The sequence below is a fragment of the Acanthopagrus latus genome, chromosome 2 (genome assembly GCF_904848185.1).
Source record: "Acanthopagrus latus isolate v.2019 chromosome 2, fAcaLat1.1, whole genome shotgun sequence".
NCBI classification, from domain to species: domain Eukaryota; kingdom Metazoa; phylum Chordata; class Actinopteri; order Spariformes; family Sparidae; genus Acanthopagrus; species Acanthopagrus latus.
In genome coordinates, this window is record NC_051040.1 from 18,874,716 (window position 1) to 18,902,083 (window position 27,368).

The 27,368-nt window shown below is 41.6% G+C and overlaps 1 protein-coding gene across 8 annotated transcripts; it reads left to right on the top strand.

Annotated features, from left to right (window-relative positions):
- The first annotated feature begins 16 nt into the window (after positions 1–16).
- On the top strand, positions 17–27,213 carry trip12 (thyroid hormone receptor interactor 12). Of its 8 annotated transcripts, XM_037080426.1 has the most exons (43): positions 17–69; positions 295–365; positions 3,773–3,919; positions 4,331–4,456; positions 4,617–5,404; positions 7,964–8,069; positions 10,078–10,214; positions 10,425–10,508; positions 10,687–10,782; positions 10,864–11,015; positions 11,212–11,247; positions 11,352–11,447; positions 11,541–11,633; positions 11,743–11,904; positions 13,418–13,486; positions 13,610–13,775; positions 15,466–15,583; positions 17,161–17,317; positions 17,842–17,995; positions 18,113–18,341; positions 18,525–18,643; positions 18,853–19,060; positions 19,350–19,450; positions 19,804–19,978; positions 20,134–20,275; positions 20,406–20,597; positions 20,672–20,823; positions 20,935–21,092; positions 21,270–21,343; positions 21,505–21,704; positions 21,886–22,013; positions 22,254–22,405; positions 22,672–22,814; positions 22,900–23,056; positions 23,257–23,355; positions 23,472–23,586; positions 23,822–23,976; positions 24,215–24,379; positions 24,649–24,813; positions 24,923–25,036; positions 25,229–25,323; positions 25,444–25,547; positions 25,700–25,896. In XM_037080426.1, exons 3-43 carry the CDS (start codon positions 3,822–3,824, stop codon positions 25,894–25,896), a joined length of 6,177 nt encoding a protein of 2,058 aa, XP_036936321.1. In that variant the 5' UTR covers positions 17–69; positions 295–365; positions 3,773–3,821. The 8 variants fall into 8 exon arrangements, with proteins under 8 accessions (XP_036936321.1, XP_036936310.1, XP_036936370.1 ...); XM_037080415.1 differs by lacking the exons at positions 17–69; positions 295–365 and adding an exon at positions 370–507; XM_037080449.1 differs by lacking the exons at positions 17–69; positions 295–365 and adding an exon at positions 555–675.
- The last annotated feature ends 155 nt before the right edge of the window (positions 27,214–27,368 follow it).

A 27,368-nucleotide genomic window follows, 5' to 3' on the forward strand; every position in this document is an offset into this window, starting at 1 on the left:
TTTATTTAGTGGCAGAGGACTCAGTTTAATTGATTATAATGTAACACCGATGTGGTGTGATGATAAAAGGTAATGCACGACAGCAAATGAATTTATAGAGATGATTTTCTAAATGCATATTTATTAAGGGGGAGGGGAGGGGGGGTCACGACCCAGCGGATTGATACTTTATGTCTGTGACAAGCTAATGTTACTAATGACTTCAGTGTTGCAGTGATTATGTCTGAAAAAATGGATAATATAGCTCCATCTTTGTGTCTGGAGACTCTGCGGCTGACAAGTATTTTTTTACAGAGCAATACCTTCAGTGGTTGCAGCGGCATTGTTGGCAAAAAACAAGCAGATGCTGAAAGCTACAATCAGACGTAAGTAGTCCCTGAGCGGATGAATCACGCGGATGTATATTGCAGTTGTAGGCCCCTCAGCTGATGTGAAACTAGCAGGGGTAGAGAGAGAAAAGAGGAGCTGGTGCACTGCCTGTTACAACTACAACACTGGAACAAATAGGTAACAACATTATACAAAAAGGTAGAAATTTTCAGTGACATCTCAGCCAACAGTCTCTTGGACCTTTGAGACCAATTTATACCGAAATACATCGGAGGAATTATGGTTCAGTGTTGCGAAAAAAGCTCGAATCCCGTTCCTGCTTTCCTGTTTTTTTGTGTCTAAAAGGTATCAGAGGCCATTTCTTTTTGCTAGCTAGCGTTAACATGCTAGCTGCTAGCTAGACAACTTGTAAAATTAAACGAAACTGACAAAAATGCTACCAAAAGACTGAATTCGGGAGTTGTGACGAGGCCGTTGTTTGTCTAATAAATCCCATTAACATCCTGTCGAGCTGGCAAAGCGTTAGCCAGCGACAACAAGGCTAGCTAATATTAATTAGCTTGCATGCCAAGGTTAGCTGGTAATAGCTATAACGCTCTTGTTTGGTTTGACAACGCTTAACGTCAGCTACGTGACTGCCCCGCAGCAGCTAATTCGGTATTGATAAGGTTAGTGGTTTATTTTCAACTAGGCAGCTAGCTTAATTTACACCAACCAGTAACGGTAGCTCGTCTAGCTAACCGCCAATTGTTTATTTTTGTCAGCTTACTGTTTACGAGTGAACAGTCATTGAAGGAACATTCGCTATCTTATTGGGCTAAGCTAGCATTAGCTTGCCAATTATTCGCCCGAAACTTGTCATTTTGGCCAAGACGCCTGGCCAAATAAGATAATTGGCGTTATTTCGACCATTTCATCCAACTCAAAATAAGAACGTATGGACTTTGTTGACACGTTGCTTGTTAGGAGTCTACTTGTTTCTGCCTGGCTAGCATTAGCTAAAATGCTAGCCAGTGTCCTGATGAGAGGCAGGCATTGGCCTTAAGTCAGCTTAGAAAACATTAGTGATCCTCGTAGCTAGCTAACATTAGTTAGCTATACTTGTGTACTCAACATTCGCGTTGACAGTTGCTAAGAGAGTGATACAGGATCTGCCTGGTTACCGGGCGACTTGACAGTAATGTAATTTTGATTCGATCATCCTGTCAAACAGTATAGAAGGTAAGCTAACTTGCGTGCGAGACATGTATATTTTTTCCTGTAAACCCGATCGTCTGCCAGACACAGCAGTGTGTCATGGCAGTCAGAATACCAAGTTAGCATACAGTGGTTTACTGGTAGCCTGCTAGCTATATTACATTAAACCGCTTTCGAAAGACGGTCAAGCCGATGCTGCCATTTTCGATGTGTTGCTAATCTCAGGTGAACGATATCGTTATTTGGCACGTAAAGGGCCCGTCGTGACCATTATGTTGAAAATCGCCGTTTCATACCATAACATTGTACAAACAAGGTAGCTGTTTCAATTTGGCATTGCGTTTAGATAGGGAGCTAAATTGGTTGACACACCGGTACGCCAACTACGCATTTCCATGTACCCACTGCTACGTTAGCCAACGTAACTTTAACCAACGAGTATTTGGTATGTTGTAACTAGGCTTTTTAGCGTTTTCTCGTCACCATATTCAATATCCAGTGGTTACGAGCTTCGCTTTTGGGTTGTTGGGTTTTTTGTGTGCGTGGATACGGATGCGACTAAGCTTCTGTCAAAATGTATGGGTCGCTAGGGTATGAGTGGCTAAACATGCTAGTCGGTGGTGGTAGAGAACTACGTCAGAAATATAGGCCTCTGTAAATCATGGGTATAAAAAAACGGATACTGTCGTGATTGTTAAGTGGTGTAGTAGCAGAAACTTTGTACCGGCGAGTGTTTAAAGCTGCCGATCATTTGATGTGCTCTACTAATCATATTATACGCGAGTGTGCTGCACCAGTTGTCAGAATGGACGAATAAACAAAGACGAGGATGCACTGTCAGTGCAGGCCTAAAATGGCCCTGTGAGCTTGCCAAGTGTGGCGTATTTTTATGATCAATGATATCATGATTTAAAGTCTTACTAGATAGGCAAACTACTAATCTTCATTTTCTTAATGGCAAAAAGTATTTAGGTTGTGATTTAATAGTCTTTGTGTATCAGTTGATTAGATCATCCTGCTGTGTGTGTGTGTGTCTGTCCAAAAGATATCAATCACTTTTGTTATCAGTACCCTCATGTCATTAATTCATGAGACTTAGATTAATATTGTACTTGAGTTTATATGTCAAAGAAGTTTTCTTTCAAATCCTCACAAAATTATTACTAAAATTTCCCCAACAACAAGCCTCGTTGGTTCGGTATCTAGATGTTTATGGGATATTATGGTAATTATAACGATAAATAGTAACAATATTTACATTAGTTGATTTTCATTAAAAAGATATTTAAAACTTAATAATGATTATTATTAATGATAATAATTCTCTCTGTGTTGCTTTTTTGACATGCAGGACTCCTTAATAGTAGGTTTATTTTGATGGAGTTTTGGGTTGTAGTATAAATATCTTTAACTCATATTCTGGTGATGGGGATTATTATTGCTATTATTATTAATACTGGATGAATCAAAAGTGATTGTTCCTCTGTTAAATGGTTAAAAGCAAAGTAAAAGTACACATGTAAAATAAATGGTCTATGTGACTTTGTATTCATGAAGCAGGTAGACAGAATTGTCCTATTTAAAGTCTGTAAAACAATTATAATTTTGTGCATACTGTACGTTAACCTTTGAAATTTGTTTAGTGGTGTATTGTAAGTAGTTAACATAAGTCTAGAATTTTTTGTGACTATAATTCGGAGACTGTGTTCACACTGGAAAAAGAGATGAATCTGGGAACTGAAACTGAGATGTGTGGACCTTATTTGTTTATTGTTTATCTAGAAACAAGCATATTACTGTCTTCATTTAGAAATCTACTGTAGATATACTGTTTAAATAAAATAAAAAAAAACAAAAAAAAACACTCAAAGTCTTAGCCCAGTTTTTTAAATAGTATCAACAGTGAATTGTCCAGTTCCTTGTCCTGATATTCTTTTGGCCTGTTATCGCCCCTACACAAAGGGTCAACATAGGATTGGTCAGTTGTTTCCTGTAGGGAATTTGTAGCCGGAGATGTACAGACTTCAGAAAATCAATGAGACATTCATTCCCCTGTTCATCTCAAATGGGCTCAAGAGTTGAGCTTAAGTGTGATGGTACAAGAATTCAAGAAGCTGTCACCTACAGCACAGCAATTTATTTTAAACCAAGGACAACCCAGTGGTTTTAGGAGAGCCTAGAGAAAGGGCTTACAGTTGATTTCTGTCATTGTTCATATGTGGTTACTTTCTTTCTTCTATTGCAGTGAATGGTAGTGTCTAGAAAGGGTATGTCCCTTCAGGAGAGAGGTGCCAATGTCCAACCGGCCTAATTCCAATCCAGGGGGGTCACTGCGCCGTTCACAGAGGAACACTGCTGCGGCCCAGCCACAAGACCACACAGTCGCAGGAAGGTGAGTTGACTTGCACACTTACTTCAATTTAAAATCGAAATACAGCATAAGTATCAGTAACTAAGGTTTGTGGGAAATATTAGTTGGGGTTTTAAGGAAGTAAATAATGAGGTGTTCAGTAGAGGAATATTTGTACTTGATGTTTTGGGGGTGTATGTCTTTAGTTTATTTTAACTTAATGCAGAATGATTCTATCCTCTGTGATCAAAGGGGATACTTATCTTTTGTTCTTTAATCAGAGTCAAATGGGGGTTAATTCTGTTTTTGCTTGCTACTTTAAAGGTGTAAATGATCACAGGATATGCAGATGTAGCCAGCCAAAAATGATTTGGGGATTGATCAAGACTCTTTTATGTGGCTTGATTACAGAAACCCACACTGTCACTTGCTCTTTAATTTTAAACCTTACAGGTTGCAGTCAGAGCAGGTAAAACATAAAGCAAATTCCCCACCTGAAAGTAGAAGACCTAATTCTAAGGCTTCCAAAGCCACAGCCAGCTCAGTCACTGGCCAGTCCAGAGGGCACAGCTCAAGAAGGTACCCCTCCTCTCTACTTGGTGCTTATTTTATGTGCGTGCTTTGGGTTTTGTTCTAAATCTAATTGAGTACAATGAATATGGCATTGTAATTGATCGCTTTCCACAGCTTGAGGAGTTTTCTGAGATGGTGTTTTGTTGTTCCTCTTACTCTCTGACAGAAGCGGTCTTACTCTGTCCGTGGCATCATTTGTGTTACAAGACGAGCCAGAAGCTGCAGGGACATCTGAACAAGAGCGACCAGGCCACCAGTCAAAGAGTGAAAGCACCCGAGGGCTGAAGCGAAGCGAAGCTCCAGACCAAATTAGTACTTTTGGACCGACCCCTGCCAAGAAGCCCAAATCAATCCCACAACCCAGAGACAATACCTCAGAGACCAAGAAAGGCCCAGCTAAGTCCAAGAAGAGATCACTTGCGTCAGAACCACCTGCATCGTCAGGTCGAGGCCAGAGCAAGAAGAGCGGGGCCGCTGGGGCCTCACCGATCCAGAAACGGAAGAAAGCGGACTCTCTCCCCGGTCTAAGTAGCACCGCTGGGTCCCTCCCCAATCGTACCGAGGGCAGAACTGCAAAACCCACCAAGCTGGCGTCTAAATCGGCCGCCTCAGCCAAAGCTGGGTGTAGCAACGTGACGGATTCATCCTCCTCTGCCTCCACCTCTTCCTCTTCCTCAACCACAGGCACCAACAGTGCCACCACGCAGGGTGCCCGGGTCAAACAAGGAAAAGATCAGACCAAGGCACGACGCTCTCGCTCAGCCTCCAGCCCCTCCCCACGACGCAGTACTCGTGACAAGGAGCAGGCCAAAACCGCCAGCTCTTCAAAATTTGAGTGGGCAGCCCGTTTCAACCCCAAAGTCAACCTGCCAAAACCCAAACTATCCTTGCCCGGATCCTCCAAAACTGAAACCTCCAAACCTGGGCCATCAGGATTACAAGCTAAATTAGCAAGTGAGTCACATTACCTGTATATGGATCCCCTGTATTCATAATAGAAGCACTGGTTCTGTTTCACACCATAAACTTATACAGCCCTTTAACAGCTTTAATACAATACTCTGGTACTATTTCATAATTGTAGATAGTGTGTCATATTAGAGTTAAATTATCCCTCTTTTAGTGATCGGAGAAGTTGAGTATGGTGAAAGAAGTAATGATGAATGGAGGTTTCATGTTTAGGAACAGGATCTGTGAGCCAAATAGATTCACGGCATCAGTTCCAAAACCTAACTCTTAACCTATGGGAGCAAACCTATTTGTTGTAACTGTAACATTACAGCACACATACTGATAAATGCTCAAGTCGGAAAATAGACTAGACAATCCATTTACATGCAGGGGTAAAACATTCACAAAGGCTGTGTCTGAGCTCACTCCCTCATTCACAGTGTATACATTTACACATTCAGAACACACACACACACACACACACACACACACTCAGATGATATGGACAAGGGTGAATACAGTCCACTCTAGTAAATAGTGGTTTTGGGCACCGAAGCCTTTATCAAGACATCTGTGTAACTCATATCATGATGTCCATGTATCATGTATAAACACAGTTTGTGACCCTGACACACTGCAGACAATAAAGTGTGTGTATCTTGACTACCATATCTAGTTCACATGTGCTGAGTGTAGGCTTCACTGAGCTGGTGAACTGGCTCAGATTTCAGAGCTAAGCACCAGCAGCCTGAAACTGGAGAAAAGCTAATCATAACATAAATACTGCTGGTCAGTATAAAGGCAAATGTGTGATTTCTCTTAGGTATGGTGTAGAAGTAGAATATCTTGTCTTTCTGGTAGTATTTATCTAGTAACCTGTAACCTAACCATTAATCCAAGAACTCATAAATGTTAATTTCTTTTGATGTGGTTATGGTGTCTAGGTAGCATTTTTATCTCAGGATGTATTCTAATGTGGTATTATAGCTTGGAAGCTAGCTTGTTAACATTGAATTCCGTTTTTAATGTCTGTGTAAATTTGGGCACATATTGTTTTATTATTTCAAAAAGCTTAATACAGTTTTTCAAACAATCATAAACACATTACAAAGAATTCTAATGAAGAGACCTTATATTTTTTTTGCGCTCCCTGTTGGACAAACAAACTGGGTTTGTGGACTGATGTCTGATCAGATGTATCGGTCAGACCTCTAAAATATACTTTGTCAAATGCCATACTTGATTCAGTGAAAACACAAACTGCCATGCAAGAACTCTAAATAAGTCTAAATAAAGTACTATAGAAGATCAACTAAACATTGACTTTCATAAAGCAATATCTGACCTGAGGAAATCAAATGAGCTTTTGGTGCCTGACAGTTATCAATATGCAATGCTGCAGTACTTGAGAAGTATTAAGGTACGCACCCCTCGTAGGAAGAAGGGAGAAATTGTCGAACAATAGTTCACATCCACACAGATATTGCAGTAGAGATTTCCTGTGTATGATTAAGTGTGTGTAAGCGGTTCAGGTCAGTGTGGGGTCAGGCTTTTCTAGGTAGTGGAAAGGATAGAAACTGAGGTGGGCTCTGTGCCCTGGGCCCTAGGCCCAAATGGAGAGACCCCTCCTATGTTGGCTTAGCTTGTTCACCCACCAGCTGACCAGGGGTATGTTTGAGGGCAGGGAAGGACTCATATGCGGCTTCTGTCAGGATAGGAAAGAATTTTATATCTCTCTAAGATCTTCATCCATTAGGCTCTGATATCTTTTAACACACATTTATCTGCTATAATGGTGAGTAAGCATATACAATGCACTTTGCTTGTGTTTCAGTTACTTGTGTTGGCTCTCCATTGCACAGTTGGCCGTTTTATCATATTGAATTAGTAATATTACTACAGCCTAAACAATAGGATAATACTTGCGATTGCTTTAAATGACTAGATAATTAAGCTTTATTTGGGTAACTTATGCTGAAATTTGTGTGAAGTATTGATACATGATCTAGTATGATACAAAGATAAGTTCAAAGGAAATAATAGTACATATATCATTAATTCTTTTGGTCTTAACTTTTGAAATGTTTATTTTTAAACCACAGAATTATGAGTCACAGATCTAGAATGAAGGTTGCACTGTCATAGGGCCATGGTAGGGGTACTATTTATACCCATCCAGTCAGTGATACAGGGCTCTGAAGAGGCACCACTGTAGTGCCTTTACTATATGCAAAAGTAACAGTCTGCATCATTCTTTGCTCAAACAGCTATACTGGATTTTTCACTCACTTATGAGCAATAATCATGATGGAGAGATGGTTTCTAATGTATTACCTCAGCCAAATTATACTTGAAAGTATAACAAGTAAAGCACCATTTTGTGTCAATAGTTCAACCCAAATATAATTATCTTAGTTAGTTATCTGGCCTACGAATCCACACAGATATCAGACTGGTTTTCAATTTGCTTTGTATTTAGACTATATTTCTTTCATAATACATTGATAGACGTGTTGATGGGTAGTCCACAGTCGGGTTAATGTCACCTTTTTTTTTTGTCAGGTTTGAGGAAATCCACTAAGAAGCGCAGCGAGTCTCCTCCAGCAGAGCTCCCCAGCTTTCGGCGGAGCACACGGCAGAAGACCACGGGCTCCTGTGCCAGCACCAGGTACAAATCCCAGTGGTGATTTAGTGCATTGATGCCTAAAGAAAAACATTACATTTTGGAAGTATAGATAGTGTGTACACATCATAGTTTGATGATGTGTGCACACTAATGAGGGTAACCTAAATATTAGAAATACCTCTCAGAAAATTTGAGCTAGGGTTGTTTTTTTTTTTTTTTTAAAGCATTTTTATCATCTAGAAAATTTCTTAATATCCCAACAGCAATGAGTAGTTCAAATGCTCTGACATATTTAATTCAGTCTCTGAATCTCTGCATGCTGTAGCTGTGGTTGTTGCAGGCCTCCAATCACATTTAATCCTAAGAAAAAAATTGGACAGGCTGCCTGGGCAGATGCATTGTTGAAGTTATTAGTGAGCTAGTAACAAGAATGGCAGAGAAAGTTTAGCCAAAATTTTGGACTACTAAAATGCTAGTCTGACAGTGAGTGCTAACAATATCCATTTTTTGTTGTTTATGGTCTTTATGACAATATGAGGTGTTTTCTAACACGTGAGTGAGGCATTGGGTAGTTGGGTATGGTTAGCAATGACAATGATGTTCTGCACTCCTGATCTTCAGCAACTTAATCACTCATTTACATGAGTCAGAAAGCCTCTAAGATGAAGAACAAGTGTGCAGTGGCAGCAGTGAGCTGCTAACCAACCACCAAGAAGTGCCCACAACCCCTGAACCCAATAAAAGAGTCACTGCAGCAGCGACGCACTCCTGTAGCAGCTAAAGTTAGCATAAAACACACAGCCCCTGAGCCGAACAGCTGTGGCGGCACCAACGGCCTCCTTCAACAGCCAATGTTACCATAAATCACTCACCCGATGTTACTGTCATGCTGGATAGCCTTTCTGACTAAAGTATGTCCGTGATGCCTTTTTTTGCTTGTGTTGGCTTGATGTGGCATTTTCAGCAGTTATTTATGTATTTATTTGTCTTAAAAGCAGAGAGAGCATGGTGAATGTAGCAAACTACCCACTAAAACATCTCCAGCTGGCCAGCAGCGAGAGCTTTGGGGCAGTCAGTGTAGTCAGGCAGTCAACATTTGTGTATTTTGGAAGAGTGGCTCTGAATGGAGGAGGTGGGATTTTTTTTATTTTTTGCTTCACAAACTATAGAATACAGCATTGTGTAAACAAAGACTGCACATAATGTTTCTGCTACTTTAAATGTTGCTGTTTCTGAGCCACTTTAATATCATCAGTATCATAAAATCAAGTGAACATTTAGGCGAGCTACCCTAAAGGCGCGCTTCTTCTGTGACTTTGCCGTCTCATATCTCGCTGCTACCTCTAGATCAGTATAGTAGTGGGTTACCCAGTCGTCCCAAAGGTTTCACATCAACTGTGTACTCGCATAGAAAAACTCTCCAGAGTTCAAGAACTCGGGAACCTTTTAAGTTTTCTTTTTGTGGAGCACTTTGTTGTTAGATGTCTACCTTTGTCTTCTGTTGTGGTTGTATTTGTCAGACGGTTGCCCCAAACACAATGGGAATTTCTCAAATGGTAGTAATCAAAACTAACTTTGGCTGTGTGGTGATGTAAAGTTTGCCAGAATTAATTTTTTTTATGGGATGACTAGTCTGTTGTTTTCTGTGTAAAACACCTGTCTACGCAAGCAATTGGAACCAACAGCCATTGCGGGATGATGATGATGATGATTAGCTTTTAAAGCAAAATGGCTAAACAGCCCATTGGACATGACAAAGACAGTACTGTCAAGCTGATGAAGCTTTTTCACAAAACAAAAAAGGGATACATTCACATTTGCTCCCACCATCACACTTGTTGAAATAGACCTGAGCTGACCCAGGTGTCATGCTTATTGTCTGTCCTTCTTTGAACTTATCAGCAGTGAAAGCTTTTTGCTACAGAGACTGTAATGAAGTCCCGTAGTAGTCTTGATACATTTCAGTTTTGATTCTCATGCTACAGAATGCACTGTAAAGTGTGATAACTCTTTTGCTCACTCACATTGTCCATCTGTAATCATACTACAGTCGGCGGGGCTCAGGCCTAGGCAAGCGCGGGGCAGCCGACGCTCGCCGACAGGAGAAAATGGCCGACTCCGACAATAACCAGGATGGGGCCAACTCATCAGCCGCTCGCACTGATGAGGCATCACAAGGGGCTTCAGGTACCCATCATGTCACTACTATTGATTCTTGTTTGACAGTAGAAAAACTGTCCTTGTGTCATTCATCTGTGGATGATGAGAATTTTCCACTGTCTTTTTTCTGGGAACTAAACCTCCTTTTCCTTTTTAGGTGTGACAAACTGTTTTTCCACCTCTTTTTTAAAAATTTTTCAATTGAAATATTGATTTAATGCTGTTTTTTGTGTTCAGCTTCGAGCTCAGTTGCCGGAGCAGTGGGCATGACCACCTCTGGAGAGAGTGAGTCTGATGACTCTGAAATGGGAAGGCTTCAGGGTATGTTAATCCCCTTCAGATACTCAGATTCTCCAGTCAGTCCTTAAAATGTTAAAGCCATTGTACAAACACCCCCCATTTTAATGCTATAGCTCCAGTTATAATGATGTAAACAGTTGTTTTTTAGTTTTATAATTTGTAAATATGCTCTCTAAACCTCACTGTTTGGTCCCTATAGCCCTACTGGAGGCCAGGGGTCTGCCTCCACATCTTTTCGGGCCTCTTGGACCTCGCATGTCGCAGCTGTTTCACAGGACCATTGGCAGCGGAGCCAGTAAGTGCAACCTTTTTAATTGCGCATCAGTGTTCTTTGAACTTGGTGAGCTCAAAAAGCTGAACAATTCTCTTTGTCCAGGCTCCAAGGCACAGCAGCTACTCCAGGGCCTGCAGGCCACAGGTGACGAGTCTCAGCAGCTTCAAGCGGCTATTGAGATGTGCCAGCTGCTGGTGATGGGCAATGAGGAAACACTTGGCGGATTCCCTGTCAAGAATGTGGTGCCCGCTTTGGTTAGTCTTATTTTGTTTAGTCATTAAATATCTCTGTTATACTTAGGTGTCTTTCATGTGCACCTGAATATTAATTTACATTTGCAGAATTTTACAATTTGCAGAATCTTTTCATAGAAGTTGAAAGTTATTTTTTAAAATTTTATGAGTTTCAACTTTTTTGATTGTTTATTAAACCCTCAACTTTCTTCCCCAGATTACACTGTTACAAATGGAGCATAACTTTGATATTGTGAGTATGACAAACTTTTACTGTTGAAAATGTAGTTGCATTTAGTTTGATTGATTTTTGTAATGCTCCTGCCATTTTGACATGCCTTTGTTGTTTGCACACAGATGAATCACGCCTCACGTGCACTCACATATATGATGGAGGCGCTCCCTCGATCCTCTGCTGTGGTGGTCGATGCTATTCCTGTCTTCCTGGAGAAGGTAAAACACTGCACGCTATGTCCCTAATCACTTGTTAATTTGCAGTGGTTGCCGTTTGATGTGCTAATGCATTTTCCACCTTCCTGTCTGCAGCTTCAGGTGATCCAGTTCATTGACGTAGCAGAGCAGGCCCTGACAGCCTTGGAGATGTTGTCAAGGCGACACAGCAAAGCCATTTTGCAGGCTGTAAGTGTTGCACTTGCACTCATTCTTTTTATCACACTCTTCAATCACCCTCTCTCTGTTAGCCTCAATAATACACCACAATAATGTTACCATTTATTGTCTAATACAGGGCGGGCTCGCTGACTGCCTCCTGTACCTGGAGTTCTTTAGCATCAATGCTCAGAGAAATGCATTGGCCATTGCCGCAAACTGCTGCCAGAGTATTACTCCAGATGAGTTTCACTTTGTTGCTGATTCTCTGCCACTGTTGACTCAGAGACTCACACACCAGGTATGTTTTTTCCCTGTATTGCCATCACAGCAGGGGTTTGGCACAGGTAGTGCTTTATGGTGCCCCCTTGCAGAAAGTTTTCCATTCCAAAAATTAAATGATTATAAACACACGGGCATGAGTATAAAATGATCAAGTGTAATACAAACCGCCTGCTAAGGGATAATGCCCTACGAGGTGTCCATAATCAGGAGTTAATGGACGTCACGGAGGCCTAAGAACCGTCTGACGCGCAGTGGAGGACGGTTGCCTCCGCGAAGTCGATTAATTCCTGATTATGGACACCTTGAAGGGCATTATCCCGCTTTTACCATGGTCACTTGCCAAAGAAAAGAAATTTAGACCATTAATTTATATTTTCATGTGTTTCACAATCGAAATATGAAGTTTTTCACAAGCCATAACTGAATTTCCCTGGTAACACATGAGGGTGTGACTAATACCTGGAACAATCAGTACCCTCCCGTAAGGTTCTTATGCAACAGAAACGTTGTTCACTCCTCCAGAAAATAGGAGAGACTATAGATACGACTTGGCAACGTGAGATATTCTAGCCCGCTCAGTGATGAACCAGAAAGCTAATGCTATGGTAGCAAGATTCAAAGTCAGTAACATTGCGTACGGTTGACAAACAATAAATATAATTTGACAGCATGTTTTACAACAAGACTAGCTAGCTATCCAGTCATGTCATTGTCCCCAAATCGATATCAAGATTTTCAAGAACAAATGATCGGCTGTGTGTAACGTTACTGTGGCCACAGCCTGAAGCAGAGAGCTGAACAGTGAACGGGATGTGAGATTATTCGCTTTGGAGGGGAACTGTACTTTCTGCAGCTTGTGTGTTACAGTCGCCACCCTGTGGTGTTCAGAGGATAAGGCACTGAAAGACTTATGGACTGCACTCAGTGCTGGAGATTAAATATTCAGAGTTGATAAGCCAGCTAGTGCATTAATTTACAGAGGTGAACAGACAATTTGACTGGAACTGCTTAGTAGGTGTCCATATATCAGGGGTTAATGGACACCCTGCAGCCAATCAGAATCGAGTATTCCCCCAGACCATGGTAAAAACAGAATGTATGTTAACTGGTGTCCCTCTTTCAAAAGGTCTCGTAACATAGATTAAAAAAATGTCACCTCCTGTTTTGTGTGAGTAGCTTTAAAGAATGACAAAAATTAACAAAGATGAAAAATCATACATCGTGTTTTAGGGGAAAAAATAAGTAAAATAACATTGCTGTAAACATGCCTTTAAACAAGCAAAAACAGCTTTTTAGAGAAGTTTTACTACTTCTTTCTTTTGTGTTTGTCAATCATTACAAAGAAGTCAGGATTTCGTCATAATGGCTTACTTCCATATTTAAGTATTTTAATTCTCAGCTGTATCACAACCATACATTGGTGCTTTTAATTGTGATTATTTCAGTTTCTTTTTCTGTAACCTAACAGAAAAAGAACTAAACCTAACTAAAGAATCACTAATGGCTATATTCATGTCTTTCTTTTTCAGGATAAAAAATCCGTCGAAAGCACTTGTCTCTGTTTTGCCAGACTGGTGGACAACTTTCAGCATGAAGAGGTTTATATTTCAATTTCTTTTCAAGACGTTACACCGTTTTGCTTTTTCCGTGTTTGACCTTTTGTATTATCTCCTCCATTGCCCCTACAACTCCCCCGCTAATGTGACTGTGTCTGTCAACAGAACCTGCTGCAGGAGGTTGCATCACGGGACCTGTTGACCAACATTCAGCAGCTGCTGGTAGTGACCCCGCCTGTGCTCAGCTCGGGGATGTTTATCATGGTGGTGCGCATGTTTTCCCTTATGTGCTCTAACTGCCCCTGCCTGGCAGTCCAGCTAATGAAACAGAGTGAGTAACCCGCACATGCTCATACCCAGTGGGGCACACCCTTGCCACTCACCTATTACTTGTCGCATCTGTCATTACTGTTTCTGCGTGTGTGTGTGTGTGTGTGTGTGTGTGTGTGTGTGTGTGTGTGTGTGTTTTCAGTACAGTATGTTGTCACTACACAGGATGCTGTTGTGCTGTCTGTCAACTTCAACTTGCAGCTCATTGAATGCCTCTATAATTTGTAGGGTTGTAATGATACACCAAACTCACGATTCACCCACTGTACCATACAAACCGCAATTTATTATTATTATTATTATTATTAATTATTATTAATTATTATTAATTATTTTATTTTTGTTTAACTAAACATTTTATTTATGTAACATTTCAATAACTTCTGTATGTGATATTCGTCTGATAGTATCAGAGAGGAAGTGTTGTGAAACTGAACCAGTGTGTATAGATGAGCCGGCTGTGCGTATGGATGGCGTGTCTATGGGATGGTCTGTTTGCTGCACAGGTCCCTCACTCAACTAAATAAAGAGAAATGTCTCACAAAGCAACATTACAGAGCCAAACTAAGGTAACGTAATAACTAGCCCCATTCACACTGGTGATTTTAGTACGCCAATTACCCGCCTCCGTCTCTGTGAATCTCTGTGGTGGTGAGGGGTGAAATTTCGCTCCGGCGCTGATATGCCTCTGGAGGTGGTATCAGGGCCGTATTATTGCAGAACCAAACCAGTGTGAACAGATAAGATGGCTTCGTGTAATGAGGGCGTGTCGATCGGATGGTCAGTTAACTGCACAGGTCCTTCTCGCAACTTAATACAGAGAAATTTCCCACAAAGCAACGTTACATGTCAAACAAAAGTAAGGCAGTAACTGTAACTGTCTTTGGCAAATTACGAGGAAAAAAATACAGCAGATATATGTGTTCTCCCACCTGTCCTACTGACTCTTCGTCACATTTCTGCCTGTAAAACAACCTCTGGCACCGGCAAAAAACTTTAACTCACTGAGTGTTTGTAATGAAAATAAATCACCGCAACGGTAGGCCTTTCTGCAAGACCTCAGTGAACTTTCCCCCTGTAAACAGCCTATGTCCTCATGAGTGACAGAGTCAGACAGTGTCCTGTTCACTGATGGCGTTTATGTAACTGTAATTTAGAGCGAAAAACATAACTTTGTCACCTTCCAGGATGTTTGGTGGGTCAGGATCTCAATCATGAAACATTAAAACAGCATCCATATGATTATAAACGATCCGCGGGTTTAGATTGACAGGGGAGACACCAGGGAAACACCTTGAAAACACACACACCATCATCATGACGTGTACCATCACGTTTCTTTAGGAGATACAGTGCCGGCTTACTGTGTGAATTACACAGCGGTTCATCTTTACTCCAGTGGTGCTTCGCTCTGTGTGAATAACTAATGGCGGAGAATTGGCAAAGCACCGCTGTGGTGTTAATGCGGAGTCTCTGAGTGAAAGGGGCAACTTATAGCTCATAGGGCTAGATCTGGACTGGAAGTTGTGTTGAGACAGGTTTGTGGATATGAGTGTCACAATTTCAGTTTCAATATGTGTATCGTTACAGCCCTAATAATTTGCTTTGATAGACTTTTAGCAGTGGTGTAGGAATATTGTGTGTTGAAGATGCTGATGATGATTATTCTTTTTGTAACCTTTTCTAAACAGATATTGCAGAAACTCTGCGTTTCCTCTTGTGTGGTGCTTCAAACGGCAGTTGCCAGGAGCAAATTGAACTGGTACCTCGGAGCCCCCAGGAGCTCTATGAACTGACCTCCCTCATATGGTAATATATATTTTGCCTGTGCGTGTGTGTGTGTGTGTTATGAAAACGCTGGGAAAGATGACAAGAAAAATAGGGATTTGGGGGTGCTAATCCTGCAAAATATCCTACGACAATGAAAAAATTCACGACAGACTTGGTAGCCTGTAAAATGTTCTTGCATTGTATTATGTTTGCTGTTTACAGAATCTCTAACAACAGCAGGGTTTCCCCTATATTTAATTGACTGTGGAGCACTACCACGGCAAAATAAATGCCGCCACACCTTAAAAATTCAGTGTTTCCCATACATTGACGAGACTGTGGCGGCTCATCATAGTCTAAATATGGAATGTGAAAAAAATATTTCTGCCTTTCCAGCGCATACCGATGTTTCAGTCAGTCTCTCTCTTTTTTTTTTTTTTTTTTCTTTTTTGCATTACTTTTAATGACTTCAGAACTGCTAATTCAGGGCTTTATTAGTGAAAAAATAATAATATGAAGCTGTTTTCGAACCTGGAGCAGTGCGCTTCACGCTCTCGGACGCTCCTCCACTCACACACACGGTGACAGATGGTGGGTCTGTGTGTCGCTCTAAAGCAGCCATGAATTAGTTACAAAATGACAAAAATGTCATCTATGACTGACTGTACAGTGAGTTGAAGAGTATCAGAAGCATCTAGTTTGTTATTCTATGTTCACAAAAAATCCGATTTCATGTAAAACCGTTGGCATAAATAAATCCAGTGTTAGAGAAAGGAAATATTTTACCGTCGTCTTCCACCGCAGACGTTGACGTTAACTAGCATGTTGGATATTTAGCTTGATAATGAGTTAGAGGATTAAAATGGTTAGTTAGATCAAAGTCCTACACGGGTCATATTTTGCAAACCCGCCATACTTAAAACCGTATCCGACCCGTTTTCTGACATTAGCACAAATTGCATTACTTACCCGAGCTGACCCGTTATAAGTTGGTACCAACGCCCGAAGGAATATTGGACCGATGCAGTTTTTGAAAATGAAAGTAAGCCAGCGTGGGGAATGGGAGTTCTGGGAGGGCACAAGCACGCATGAATGAGCTCATATGAAATATAAAAGCTAATTATTTGTGTCACTAATAATGACTGGTGTTAAGTGACACCTTGAAAATGGCAATCATAAAACCTGACCCACCTCTCTAGGCGTCCGACCCGATCGGCATCTGTGTCCAACACAGTACATTATTTTTCTTAGATATCTACTGAAACAAATAATAGTATTTCTTTACAATAGTAGATGAATCTTCATTCCAAGCCCATGCAGGGGAGTTCTTGATGGCTGTGTGAGAGCATTATAACCAGAGAAAAAAAATGAAATTCCCCAAGTAGCCTATGACACAAGTACAGCGCCACAGTCTCAGAAAATACTGAACAGTGCCACCAATGTTACCCATGCTTCTCCCAAACTCCCAGAAGCACAGATACAAATGTTTGGCCAACAATGGTTGTCATCTTCCCTTTTTTTAACATATAGGAATCTAACTAATTTGACCTGATGATTGTTTATGTAACAGAATAACAGAACTGTGTTGTTTCTTAAACCTGCTCTTCTTCTTGCAGTGAGCTGATGCCCTGCCTGCCTAGAGAGGGCATCTTTGCAGTTGATGTAATGCTGAAGAAGGGCAGTGCCCAGACGACAGAGGGAGCCATCTGGCAGTGGAGGGATGACCGGGGACTCTGGCATCCTTACAACCGCATTGACAGCCGCATCATTGAGGTATAAAAATGCGTCAGAGGTGACTTTGTCACCCACTTTCTGAATGTTTGAAACCTCTTAAGTTGTGATTTGCTGGACATTGTATTGCAAGACAGAATTTATGCTGGTCAGTCGCTCTGGACCTCTGCTACATTACAAGAGTATACTATTTGAAGGATCAATAATAGGTTGAATCTTTTAGAATGTTGCCTTACATTACAATATTCAGTCTATTAGCTGTGTCAGTATTTGTCATTTCATTTACTCACACAATTTGAGCATATCCATTAGATAAGATTAGTTTAGATGGGCTTTATTTATCCAACAATAGGGAAATTCACTTGTTGCAACAGCTAAAGAACTGCAAAAGATGCAACAAGTACAGGAGACAAGAATCAGACAAATATGCATAAAGTAAAAGAAAAATGAATAGAAAAGAATAAGATATTTTCAAAAACCAATAAGTTATTCACAAAAAAACAAAGAAGTGAGTGGAAAGTGATTGTTCTGACAGTAGGGGTGTATTTGATTACCTTGCCCTGCAGACAGCCCACCAGAATGGGGAGGATGAGATCAGTTTGTCAACCTTGGGCCGTGTGTACACAATTGACTTCAACTCTATGCAGCAGATCAATGAAGACACAGGAACGGCACGCGGTATCCAGAGGAAACCAAATCCTCTTGCCAACCCCAATACAGGTAATACAAGTCCTGGCAAATGACATAACAATGTTTTGTATTTTATCTTTAAATAAAAGAGGAACTTGTGGTGAGTTTTAATGAAATAAACCTGACCTGTTCACTGCCTTCCTCCAGGGAGTCATCAGGAGGTTCGTCGAGAAGATGCACGAGCCCAATTGATGAAGGAGGACCCTGAGCTGGCAAAGTGCTTTATCAAAACTCTGTTTGGGGTCTTGTATGAGGTGTACAGCTCATCTGCTGGCCCTGCTGTCAGACACAAGTGCCTTAGAGCCATCCTCAGGATCATCTACTTTGCTGATGCAGAGCTGCTGAAGGATGTGCTGAGGAACCATGCTGTGTCCAGGTAAAATTGCCTGGACTCTCTTCGCATTGACACTAAAGCTGGTTCTGATGGCTGTCTTTAAGGAGCTTTATATTAAAACAACAACAAATACAAAACCTAGATCTCAGACACCAGGTAGCTGGTGACTTTCCTTGAGTTTCATGTACACTGACTTTCATCTTTTTTGTGTATTTATTTCTACAGTCACATTGCCTCCATGCTATCCAGCCAGGACCTGAAGATTGTAGTGGGTTCTCTGCAGATGGCTGAGATCCTCATGCAGAAACTGCCTGATGTCTTCAGTGTCTACTTCAGAAGAGAAGGTAGGTTATAAACCCCATGGAAAACTCATGCATTAAGTCGTTGCAGTTTGTAAACATTTTACTTTATTTGGCAGTAAAATGTGTTTCTGTCAGTGTTGCTTTACATTGATCCACAGTCCTCAGCCAGGTCCTAGAAGCTGCAGTATATTGCTGCTATATTTAAGGCCTTAGGCAGTTTGTAATGCATGTCTTTCTCCTTTCTCTTCAAGGTGTGATGCACCAGGTGAAGAACCTCTCTGAATCTGAGAGCTTTCTTGTCACTAGTCCCCCGAAGGCTTGCCCCAGTGGTACTGCCAGTTTGTGCACAACCACCATCAGCACTGCATCCACCACATCTGCTAATAATGCAACTCCTGACCTGGGCTCACCCAGCTTCCAGCACAGCATGGACGACTCTCTGGACCTCAGCCCACAGGGGTGAGTATTTGGCCACGTGTGGCTTCGGTTTGGCTGTTTACAAGTGTTGTAAAAATATATTTTTGCACAAGTCCAAATTCTGGGTCATACTGGAAAATAAGCTCATGAACACAACTTGCACAACAGCTGGAGCTAATATGTTGCCTGATAGCTGGCTCAATAAATTCTACTTGAAACTGGAAATCCAAGCATAGTAGACAGTAGTACTGTGTTCATTCAGTAACTGACACATGCTTTCATTTGTTGATGTATTTTAATATATGCCCGTAACATTTTCTCCCCAACCAAGGCGATTAAGCGATGTCCTAAAAAGGAAACGGCTACCTAAAAGAGGGCCCAGAAGGCCCAAATACTCTCCTCCAAGAGATGATGATAAAGTAGACAATCAGGGTGAGTAAAGTGTTGCAGTCAGAGAGTGTGTTTGTGTGTGTGTGTGTGTGTGTGTATGTGTGTGTGATGTTAAAAAATCCTCACTAGACATATTGACACAAGAATTTGCCAAAGTAGGGCCAACTTAAAGCCAAACACACCTCAAAGGAGTATATGTTAATGTAAATGTTTTACATGTATGTTTTGTATATTTTGTATCACTGAGCTACTTTGTCTAACCATATCACCAGTCTTACATTTGCATTAGAAATGGGTGATGAAACTAATCCATGACTTGATGAGTTGTTACAAAATGTGATGGCATTCTTAGCCCCTTGATAACCCTCCTAATGCATCTTGTTGTTTCATTACAGCCAAGAGCCCTACCAGTACTCAGTCACCCAAATCTTCCTTCTTGGCCAGTCTTAATCCCAAGACCTGGGGCAAGCTGGGTGCCACGACCAACAATGCCAACTCAGAGCCCTCACGTACAGCGGGCGTGAGTGGCCTGGCAAGGGCACCTCCCAAGGACTCAATTTCAAACAACAGGTATGATAACGAGAGTTAATGAAGAAAGTTTCGTCTTTTCTGCTGCTGTGTTAGTCATTAGTCATGCTTGCTTTCTCATGTTGATGCAGAGAAACAGTCACTGGCTGTGTGGACTGCAGATGGTAATCAGTTTTATGTTTTTTATTTTTTTGTAGAGACAAAATAAAGGCCTGGATCAAAGAACAGGCAAGTAAGTTTGTGGAACGCTACTTCAACTCTGAAAATGTGGATGGCAGTAACCCTGCACTGAATGTACTCCAGAGACTTTGCACAGCCACAGAGCAGCTCAACCTGCAGGTAATGGATACATCATTGAACACTGATAATACAATCAAGTCTTTACCAATACATTAAACTACATGTATTCTATTTTAGAGCTTGTCTGAATGGCTTCATTTATCTGATATTGTATGTTCCTGTTTCCCAGGTGGATGGTGGAATGGAGTGCCTGGTGGAGATCTCCAGTATTGTATCAGAATCTGATGTGTCATCTTTTGAGATCCAGCACAGTGGGCTGGTGAAGCAGCTCCTGGTCTACCTGACCTCCAATACAGACAGGGACTTGCTCAGCCGTGATGTGCGGCTCAAGAGGTTCCTCCATGTGTTCTCTGGCTGTCCGGTGAGAAACTGAAACATGTTATTTTACTGTCTCTAATTTAAAAAAATGTTTTTAACCTCCAATTTGGTTTGCAGCTTCCAGGAATGGAGCCTGTAGGTCGTTTGGACCCATCAGAGAATGGGCCGTACCTGGCACTGGTGCACAAAATGAACAGCTGCCTGAGCCAAATGGAGCAGTTCCCAGTTAAAGTGCATGATTTCCCCAGTGGCAACGGCAATGGCAGCAGGTCTGTGTGTTTATTATTTGCAGCTTATTCAGAATGACGATGTCATGTTAAAATACAGTTTTCCTTTTTGGTATGTATTTTTAAAACTGTGATTTCAATGCATCTCTCCAGGGGCTCTCAGGCGCTGAAGTTCTTCAACACACATCAGCTCAAGTGTCAGCTGCAGAGACACCCTGATTGCACTAATGTTAAACAGTGGAAAGGCGGCCCTGTGAAGATAGACCCTCTGGCCCTGGTGCAGGCCATTGAGAGATATCTTGTTGTCAGAGGTGAGTAACTGTTTAATTAGAATTGGAGAGGTGATGCCAGCCATTTAAGTTCTCTTCAGGCACTTGCTGTTCCCCCACATTGTCCAAATGCCAAAAGTTGTCCCCTTAACTGTCCTTAAGAGGGATTATTCAGTCTTTCTTCAGTTGGGCTCATAACTTCAAATCTGTTCTCCACAGGGTACGGCCGAATCAGAGAAGAGGATGAAGATAGTGATGATGACGGTTCAGATGATGAAATCGATGAATCATTGGTACGTGATGCCGTTCATACCAGATGAGGCTCATCTTTTAATCTCAGCACACTTAATCTTGTGTTGATGTGTATTGATAGCCAATTCCTTCTATCGCCTCACATCAGTAGTATGAAAAAACTGATATGTTATACCAATATTTAATCTGTTTTGTTTCTCAGGCGGCGCAGTTTCTGAATTCTGGCAGTGTGCGTCACAGACTACAGTTCTACATTGGTGACCACCTGCTACCATACAACATGACAGTATACCAGGCTGTACGGCAGTACAGTCTTCAGGCGGAAGAAGAAAGGGAGTCAACGGATGATGAGGCAAACCCACTGGGGCGAGCCGGCATCTGGACCAAAACGCACACAATATGGTAAATATCTTCTTTTAAATCAAAATGTGTAATATTTTAGCCTCAACCTGATATATCGTGCGCTATTTGGCATCACAAGTCTCATCACAAAAGTAAGGAGTTGACAGCTTCTGCTGTTGCAGCTGATGAAGAAGTTCATCGAAACATACAGAGCAAACTGTTGTATCTTGTTTCATGACAGGTATAAGCCTGTGAGAGAGGACGAGGACGGCAGCAAAGATGCTGTGGGTGGAAAGAGGGGCCGAGCCCAGACAGCTCCCACTAAAACCTCACCTCGCAACGCCAAGAAGCAGGATGAGCTGTGGCATGGTGAGAATCTTAAACATCTCATAGTGATGTGTTGCTCAAATTCTGTTCACTATTGCAGACTATATCTCAAACAATATAGCTGCTGGCTGGTCCAGTGCAGATTTAGGCAAAACAAGCTGCTTTTGCTTATTCCTTTTAATTAGCTCAGTACATGTGTACTGTGTACAGATTCAAGACAACTAGAGGTTTGCCATATAAACAGTCAACTTCATAACTACTGTTGATTCCCATCATTTCCAGATGGTGTGTGTCCCAGTGTCATCAATCCCTTAGAGACATACCTCACTTCGGAGCCACCAGAGACCATAACCTTTGATGACCCCTCATTAGAGGTCAACTTGCTGCTGAGGGTCCTGCACTCCATCAGTAGATACTGGTTCTACTTGTATGAAGTAAGTCTTTTTTTTTTTTTTTTTTCTAAAGAAGAATTACTACAGGAAGGGATCATCTTGAGTCTGTTTGTTGTCTCATGAAGTATTAGTTTTTATTTCATATTTTAGTTGAGTGTTTAACAGGATTTAACACTTCTCGGATTCTAAAGCAGTGAAAAAAAGTTATAGACACAATACATTTAAAATATTGCACTGGCTTTCTGTAAACCTAGGCCTGTCGGCAAACAGTATTGTTCATAGTTTGATGAATATATTTTGTTTTGCAGAATGCTGTGTGTAAGGAAATCATCCCTACCAGTGAGTTCATTAACAGTAAGCTGACAGCCAAAGCAAACCGTCAGTTACAAGACCCACTGGTCATCATGACGGGGAACATCCCTACTTGGCTCATTGAGCTCGGAAAGACCTGGTAAGTGTTTCATTTAGACTAAAGGGAGGTGTTTATGTTTGGCCAATATGACCAGGTTCTGACTTTGCTCCCTCTGTCTGTCCAGCCCCTTCTTCTTCCCCTTTGACACCCGGCAGATGTTATTCTACGTAACTGCCTTTGATCGTGACAGAGCCATGCAACGCCTACTGGACACAAACCCTGAGATCAACCAATCAGATTCTCAGGACAGCAGAGTTGCACCACGTCTTGACAGGAAGAAGGTACAAGATGTTGCCCTGTTAAATCTTTGGACTTATGTTACATATGATGGAATCCATACAGTCATCAACATTGATTGTATCTAAATGGATTTTTTTATAATTTTTCTGTTTTTATAATATGGTTTCTTATTTGTTAAAACAGAGTTGTTTCTGACCTGAATTGAACCTCATGTCTATCCTCCCTTGTCTTGTGTTTTCAGAGGACGATAAACCGAGATGAGCTGTTAAAACAGGCCGAGTCTGTGATGCAGGACCTTGGCAGCTCCAGGGCAATGTTGGAGATTCAGTATGAGAATGAGGTATTTGTATTATACATTATTTTCACAAGTGGCTCATGATAAATAAATGAATAAAATGGTCTTGATTCATCTTTTGGGAGAAGTAATTCTTAATGATTCTCTTAAAATTCCCTCAGGTTGGCACAGGGCTTGGCCCCACTCTGGAGTTCTACGCTCTGGTGTCTCAGGAGCTCCAGCGAGCCGATCTCGGCCTGTGGAGGGGTGAAGAGGTCACACTCGCCAATCCTAAAGGTATCGTGGTTCTCTCGTGGAGAGATATGATGCCATGTTAGCTTTCACTTCTTTTAAGAATGTATCAATGAGGTATCTCAAACTGAGCGCATGTTTTTGGAGCAGCAGGTCTTTCCTCACTGATGGGCCCATGATCAACATTTTACACCTAAATATGGCCACACTGGACGTAGATACAAAGTGTGATGTTGAATAATGACTTTTTCTGACCACACTTGTATCTTTGTGTCAACAGGAAGCCAAGAGGGAACTAAGTACATGTTCAGCACCAGAGGACTGTTTGCTGTTCCCTTTGGCAGAACGACCAAACCAGCACACATAGCCAAAATCAAAATGAAGTTCCGTTTCTTAGGAAAGCTAATGGCCAAAGCCATTATGGACTTCAGACTGGTAACTGCTTCTACTTTCACTTCAATTTCTCTAATAGACTATTGCTTTCTATGGAGTTTTGACATTTAGGACTGTCTTTTACCACTGGTTATTAAGTCTTTTTAGAAACTAAGATATAACCATTATAATCTTAAGACATCTGTTAAAATGTTGCTTTTTTTTGAAACAACACCTTTTACTGCATTTATGTTGTCAAACGGGTGTTTATTTTCTATTTCCTCCTGCTCCCGTTCTCCAGCTGGACCTGCCCCTGGGTCTGCCGTTTTATAAGTGGATGCTACGGCATGAGATGTCTATAAGCTCCCATGACCTGGTGAACATTGATCCCAGCGTGGCAAAGTCCATCCAGCACTTGGAGGATATTATACGCCAGAAGAAGAGGCTGGAACAGGACCGATCACAGGTAAAGTACAGCACCGAGGTCATCTGTGGTCTCTCAGTGGCATTCGACTTTTCATGGAAGTGTCTACCTCTGAAAGTCTCAGTTTAAATCCTCAACACATCACAAAAAATAGAATCTGGTCATAACACTGGTCTTGGCTTTGCCCGCTTCCTGGTACCCGTAGTGTTTATGATAGATAACCCATTTTAGTAATACACTGCAAAGCAAAACTCCTCCACTTCTCTTGCTCTCTTAATGAAGTTGTGTGTGTCTGCGTTTGTGTGCACCAGACGAGGGAGACCCTACAGCAGGCACTGGAGAGCCTGAATATGAACGGCTGCTCAGTGGAGGACCTGGGTTTGGACTTCACCCTACCAGGATTCCCAAACATTGAGCTGAAAAAGGGTGGCAAAGACGTCCCAGTCACAATCTACAACCTGGAGGAGTACCTCAGGGTAAGAGTTACAGTTGTTCTTGCAACTCTCACTCTGATTCGTACTTTTTTGTCTGCCCGGATGTTTTGTTCCTCCCAGCAGTCTTAATCTTTCTTTTCTCTTCCCTCAGTTGGTGGTGTACTGGACTCTAAATGAAGGAGTGTCCAGACAGTTCGAGTCATTCAGGGAAGGTTTCGAGTCAGTCTTCCCGTTGCATCACCTGCAGTATTTCTATCCAGAAGAGGTAAGCATATCTAATGTTTTCATTATTCTCCGTCAGTCGTAGCTGTTGTTGGTCTTCGTTTACTGATCATACATGTTTGTTAGTTTTGTTGTCTTTATGTGTATGTATTATTTTTTTTAGCAGAAATAAATGTTATCAGTGCCCCCTCTTTCTTTTCTTGAATTGTTTGTTGTCTCTCCTCCCCTACCATAGCTTGACCAGTTGCTGTGTGGCAGTAAATCTGAGACATGGGACGTCAAGACGCTGATGGAGTGCTGTCGACCGGACCACGGCTACACACATGACAGGTGAAGACGGTCAAACCTATGACCCCTTACAAATTTTTCCGAATAGGAGGGAGCTGCCTTATTAAAACTTTCATTTTAGGACGTGTGTTTGATGTGTATTTCTCATACATATTTTTGCAGCCGTGCTGTGCGTTTCCTGTTTGAGGTGTTGAGCAGCTTCGACGCTGAGCAGCAGAGACTCTTTCTGCAGTTTGTCACAGGGAGCCCCAGACTGCCCGTCGGAGGTGAGTCACTTCATGTTGCCCTCTTAACATATGAAGAGATCTCTGGCCTATACAAAAAAAAAATATTTCTTTAAGCTTGTCTGAATGTATAAAATGTGAGGCCACGACTGTACCCTCTATGCCTGACACCTGGTGTTCCTCTTGTGTCTAAGGTTTCCGGAGCCTAAATCCCCCTCTGACGATCGTGAGGAAGACATTCGAGTCGACGGAGAACCCGGACGACTTCCTCCCCTCAGTCATGACCTGCGTCAACTACCTGAAGCTGCCTGACTATTCCAGCATAGAGACCATGCGAGAGAAACTGTTGATTGCGGCTCGCGAGGGCCAGCAGTCGTTCCACCTTTCCTGATCTCGCCACATCTCACATTCAAATGCCTTCTACAGCGACTGATGAAATCATGACTTCCTTCTTAGTTTTTTTGTAATCACATACATTAAGGCTACGTGTACAGCCTTCTTGTTAGAGAAAGCAGCTTGCAGAAAAATTAAGACTTTAAATATATATTTGCTGCCCCTGTCTCTCAAAAAAAACCTTAAAAAATAAAAAAATGGAAAGGTGTTCCATGACTCACAGAACTTAAAATATAAAAAAAGAGAGAGTCAAACTTATATCAGTAGTTGAGTAATGTTTAAAAAAAAGATGAAAACATCTGGGTGACATTTTAAATTGCATTGCTATGTGATATTTAAAAAAGGGATGTCTCCTCTCCGGAGTGGTGGACAAACGTCATTGGGCGTAGGGGAGGATAGGGAGGGGAGGGCGGGGCGGGGGGGTCCATTGAGCAAGCTAGGTTTACTTTAGCTCCAAAGATCATTTGTACAGACAAATTTGCAGACTTTGCTCATTCTACACATTTGATAGAATAGCTCTTTGTTCTCATGTCTCTTCCCCTCAGTTCGTCTGTTCACATTTTGTTCTGTATTATATTGGCCCGAGTTTGTGTGTTGCATTTTGGTTCGGCCCCCCTCCCCCCGTGTGTCTTTTGCTTCAAGTTGTGGAAACGAGAGTTGCAGTTGGTTGAATGCGGGTAGTGATGAGCGCATATTATCTTTTGTTTTTTCTCCTTCTACCCAAGTTGAGATTGTGTTCTGGCCTCGTTTATTCTAGAGAGCTTCAGCTCAATTGAAGAGTTGTAACCAATGTGTTGATCAGGTAAATTTGTTTTGCTCTTATTTTGATAGAGTTAGCGTCTTTCTGTTGGGCCCTACCTGATGTGTAGGGTTATCTTGGTAGACCAAGCTCTGAGCAACCCTCAACACATAATGTAGCCGGGCACAAAACTTTGGCTGGTCGCATTTTATTGTTTTCATGGCCAGACAGCATTTCAAGTTCATTTATGGAATAAAGTTTATATGCAGTTTCACACCCAGTTTGAGGTGCGAATGTCTGCTTTACCTTTTTTTTTTTTTTTTTTTTAATTTTAAAATTTTCTATATTGTCTTTATTTCTTGCTGTAGTTGATTATTATTATTATTATTTTTTTCTTTGCACTGCTGGCTTGGAACAAACCGTGGTGTGCACCTGCAGTCTGTGGCCAGGGGAGGGCGACACTGTATGTTCTCCTGGCCCCAATCGTTCATGTGCTGGTTTCTAAGATCTGCAATAATTTACTGCATCAGGTTCATGTTTTTACCTGAACATAAATAAAGTAACTGTTTGACTCATCTTTGTTAGTTTTATTTACCCATCATTGCTTTGCTTTCCCATGTTGATGTGCTGAACTTCACTTGTTGATGTTGAGCAGGTTTCAGTGTGTCCTCTGATTGTTCATTTGTCAGAGGGGATCTTGATGCTCTCTGGTCCTCTAAAGTGATGGTTTC

What these genes read in the sequence shown, in the direction of transcription:
- trip12 (XM_037080426.1), top strand. Translation starts at nt 3,822, where the DNA reads ATGTCCAACCGGCCTAATTCCAATCCAGGGGGGTCACTGCGCCGTTCA. An exon ending in TTCCTGTCTTCCTGGAGAAG is followed by an intron (nt 11,448 to 11,540) that starts GTAAAACACTGC and finishes TCCTGTCTGCAG; the next exon opens with CTTCAGGTGATCCAGTTCAT. An exon ending in ACCAAAACGCACACAATATG is followed by an intron (nt 21,705 to 21,885) that starts GTAAATATCTTC and finishes GTTTCATGACAG; the next exon opens with GTATAAGCCTGTGAGAGAGG.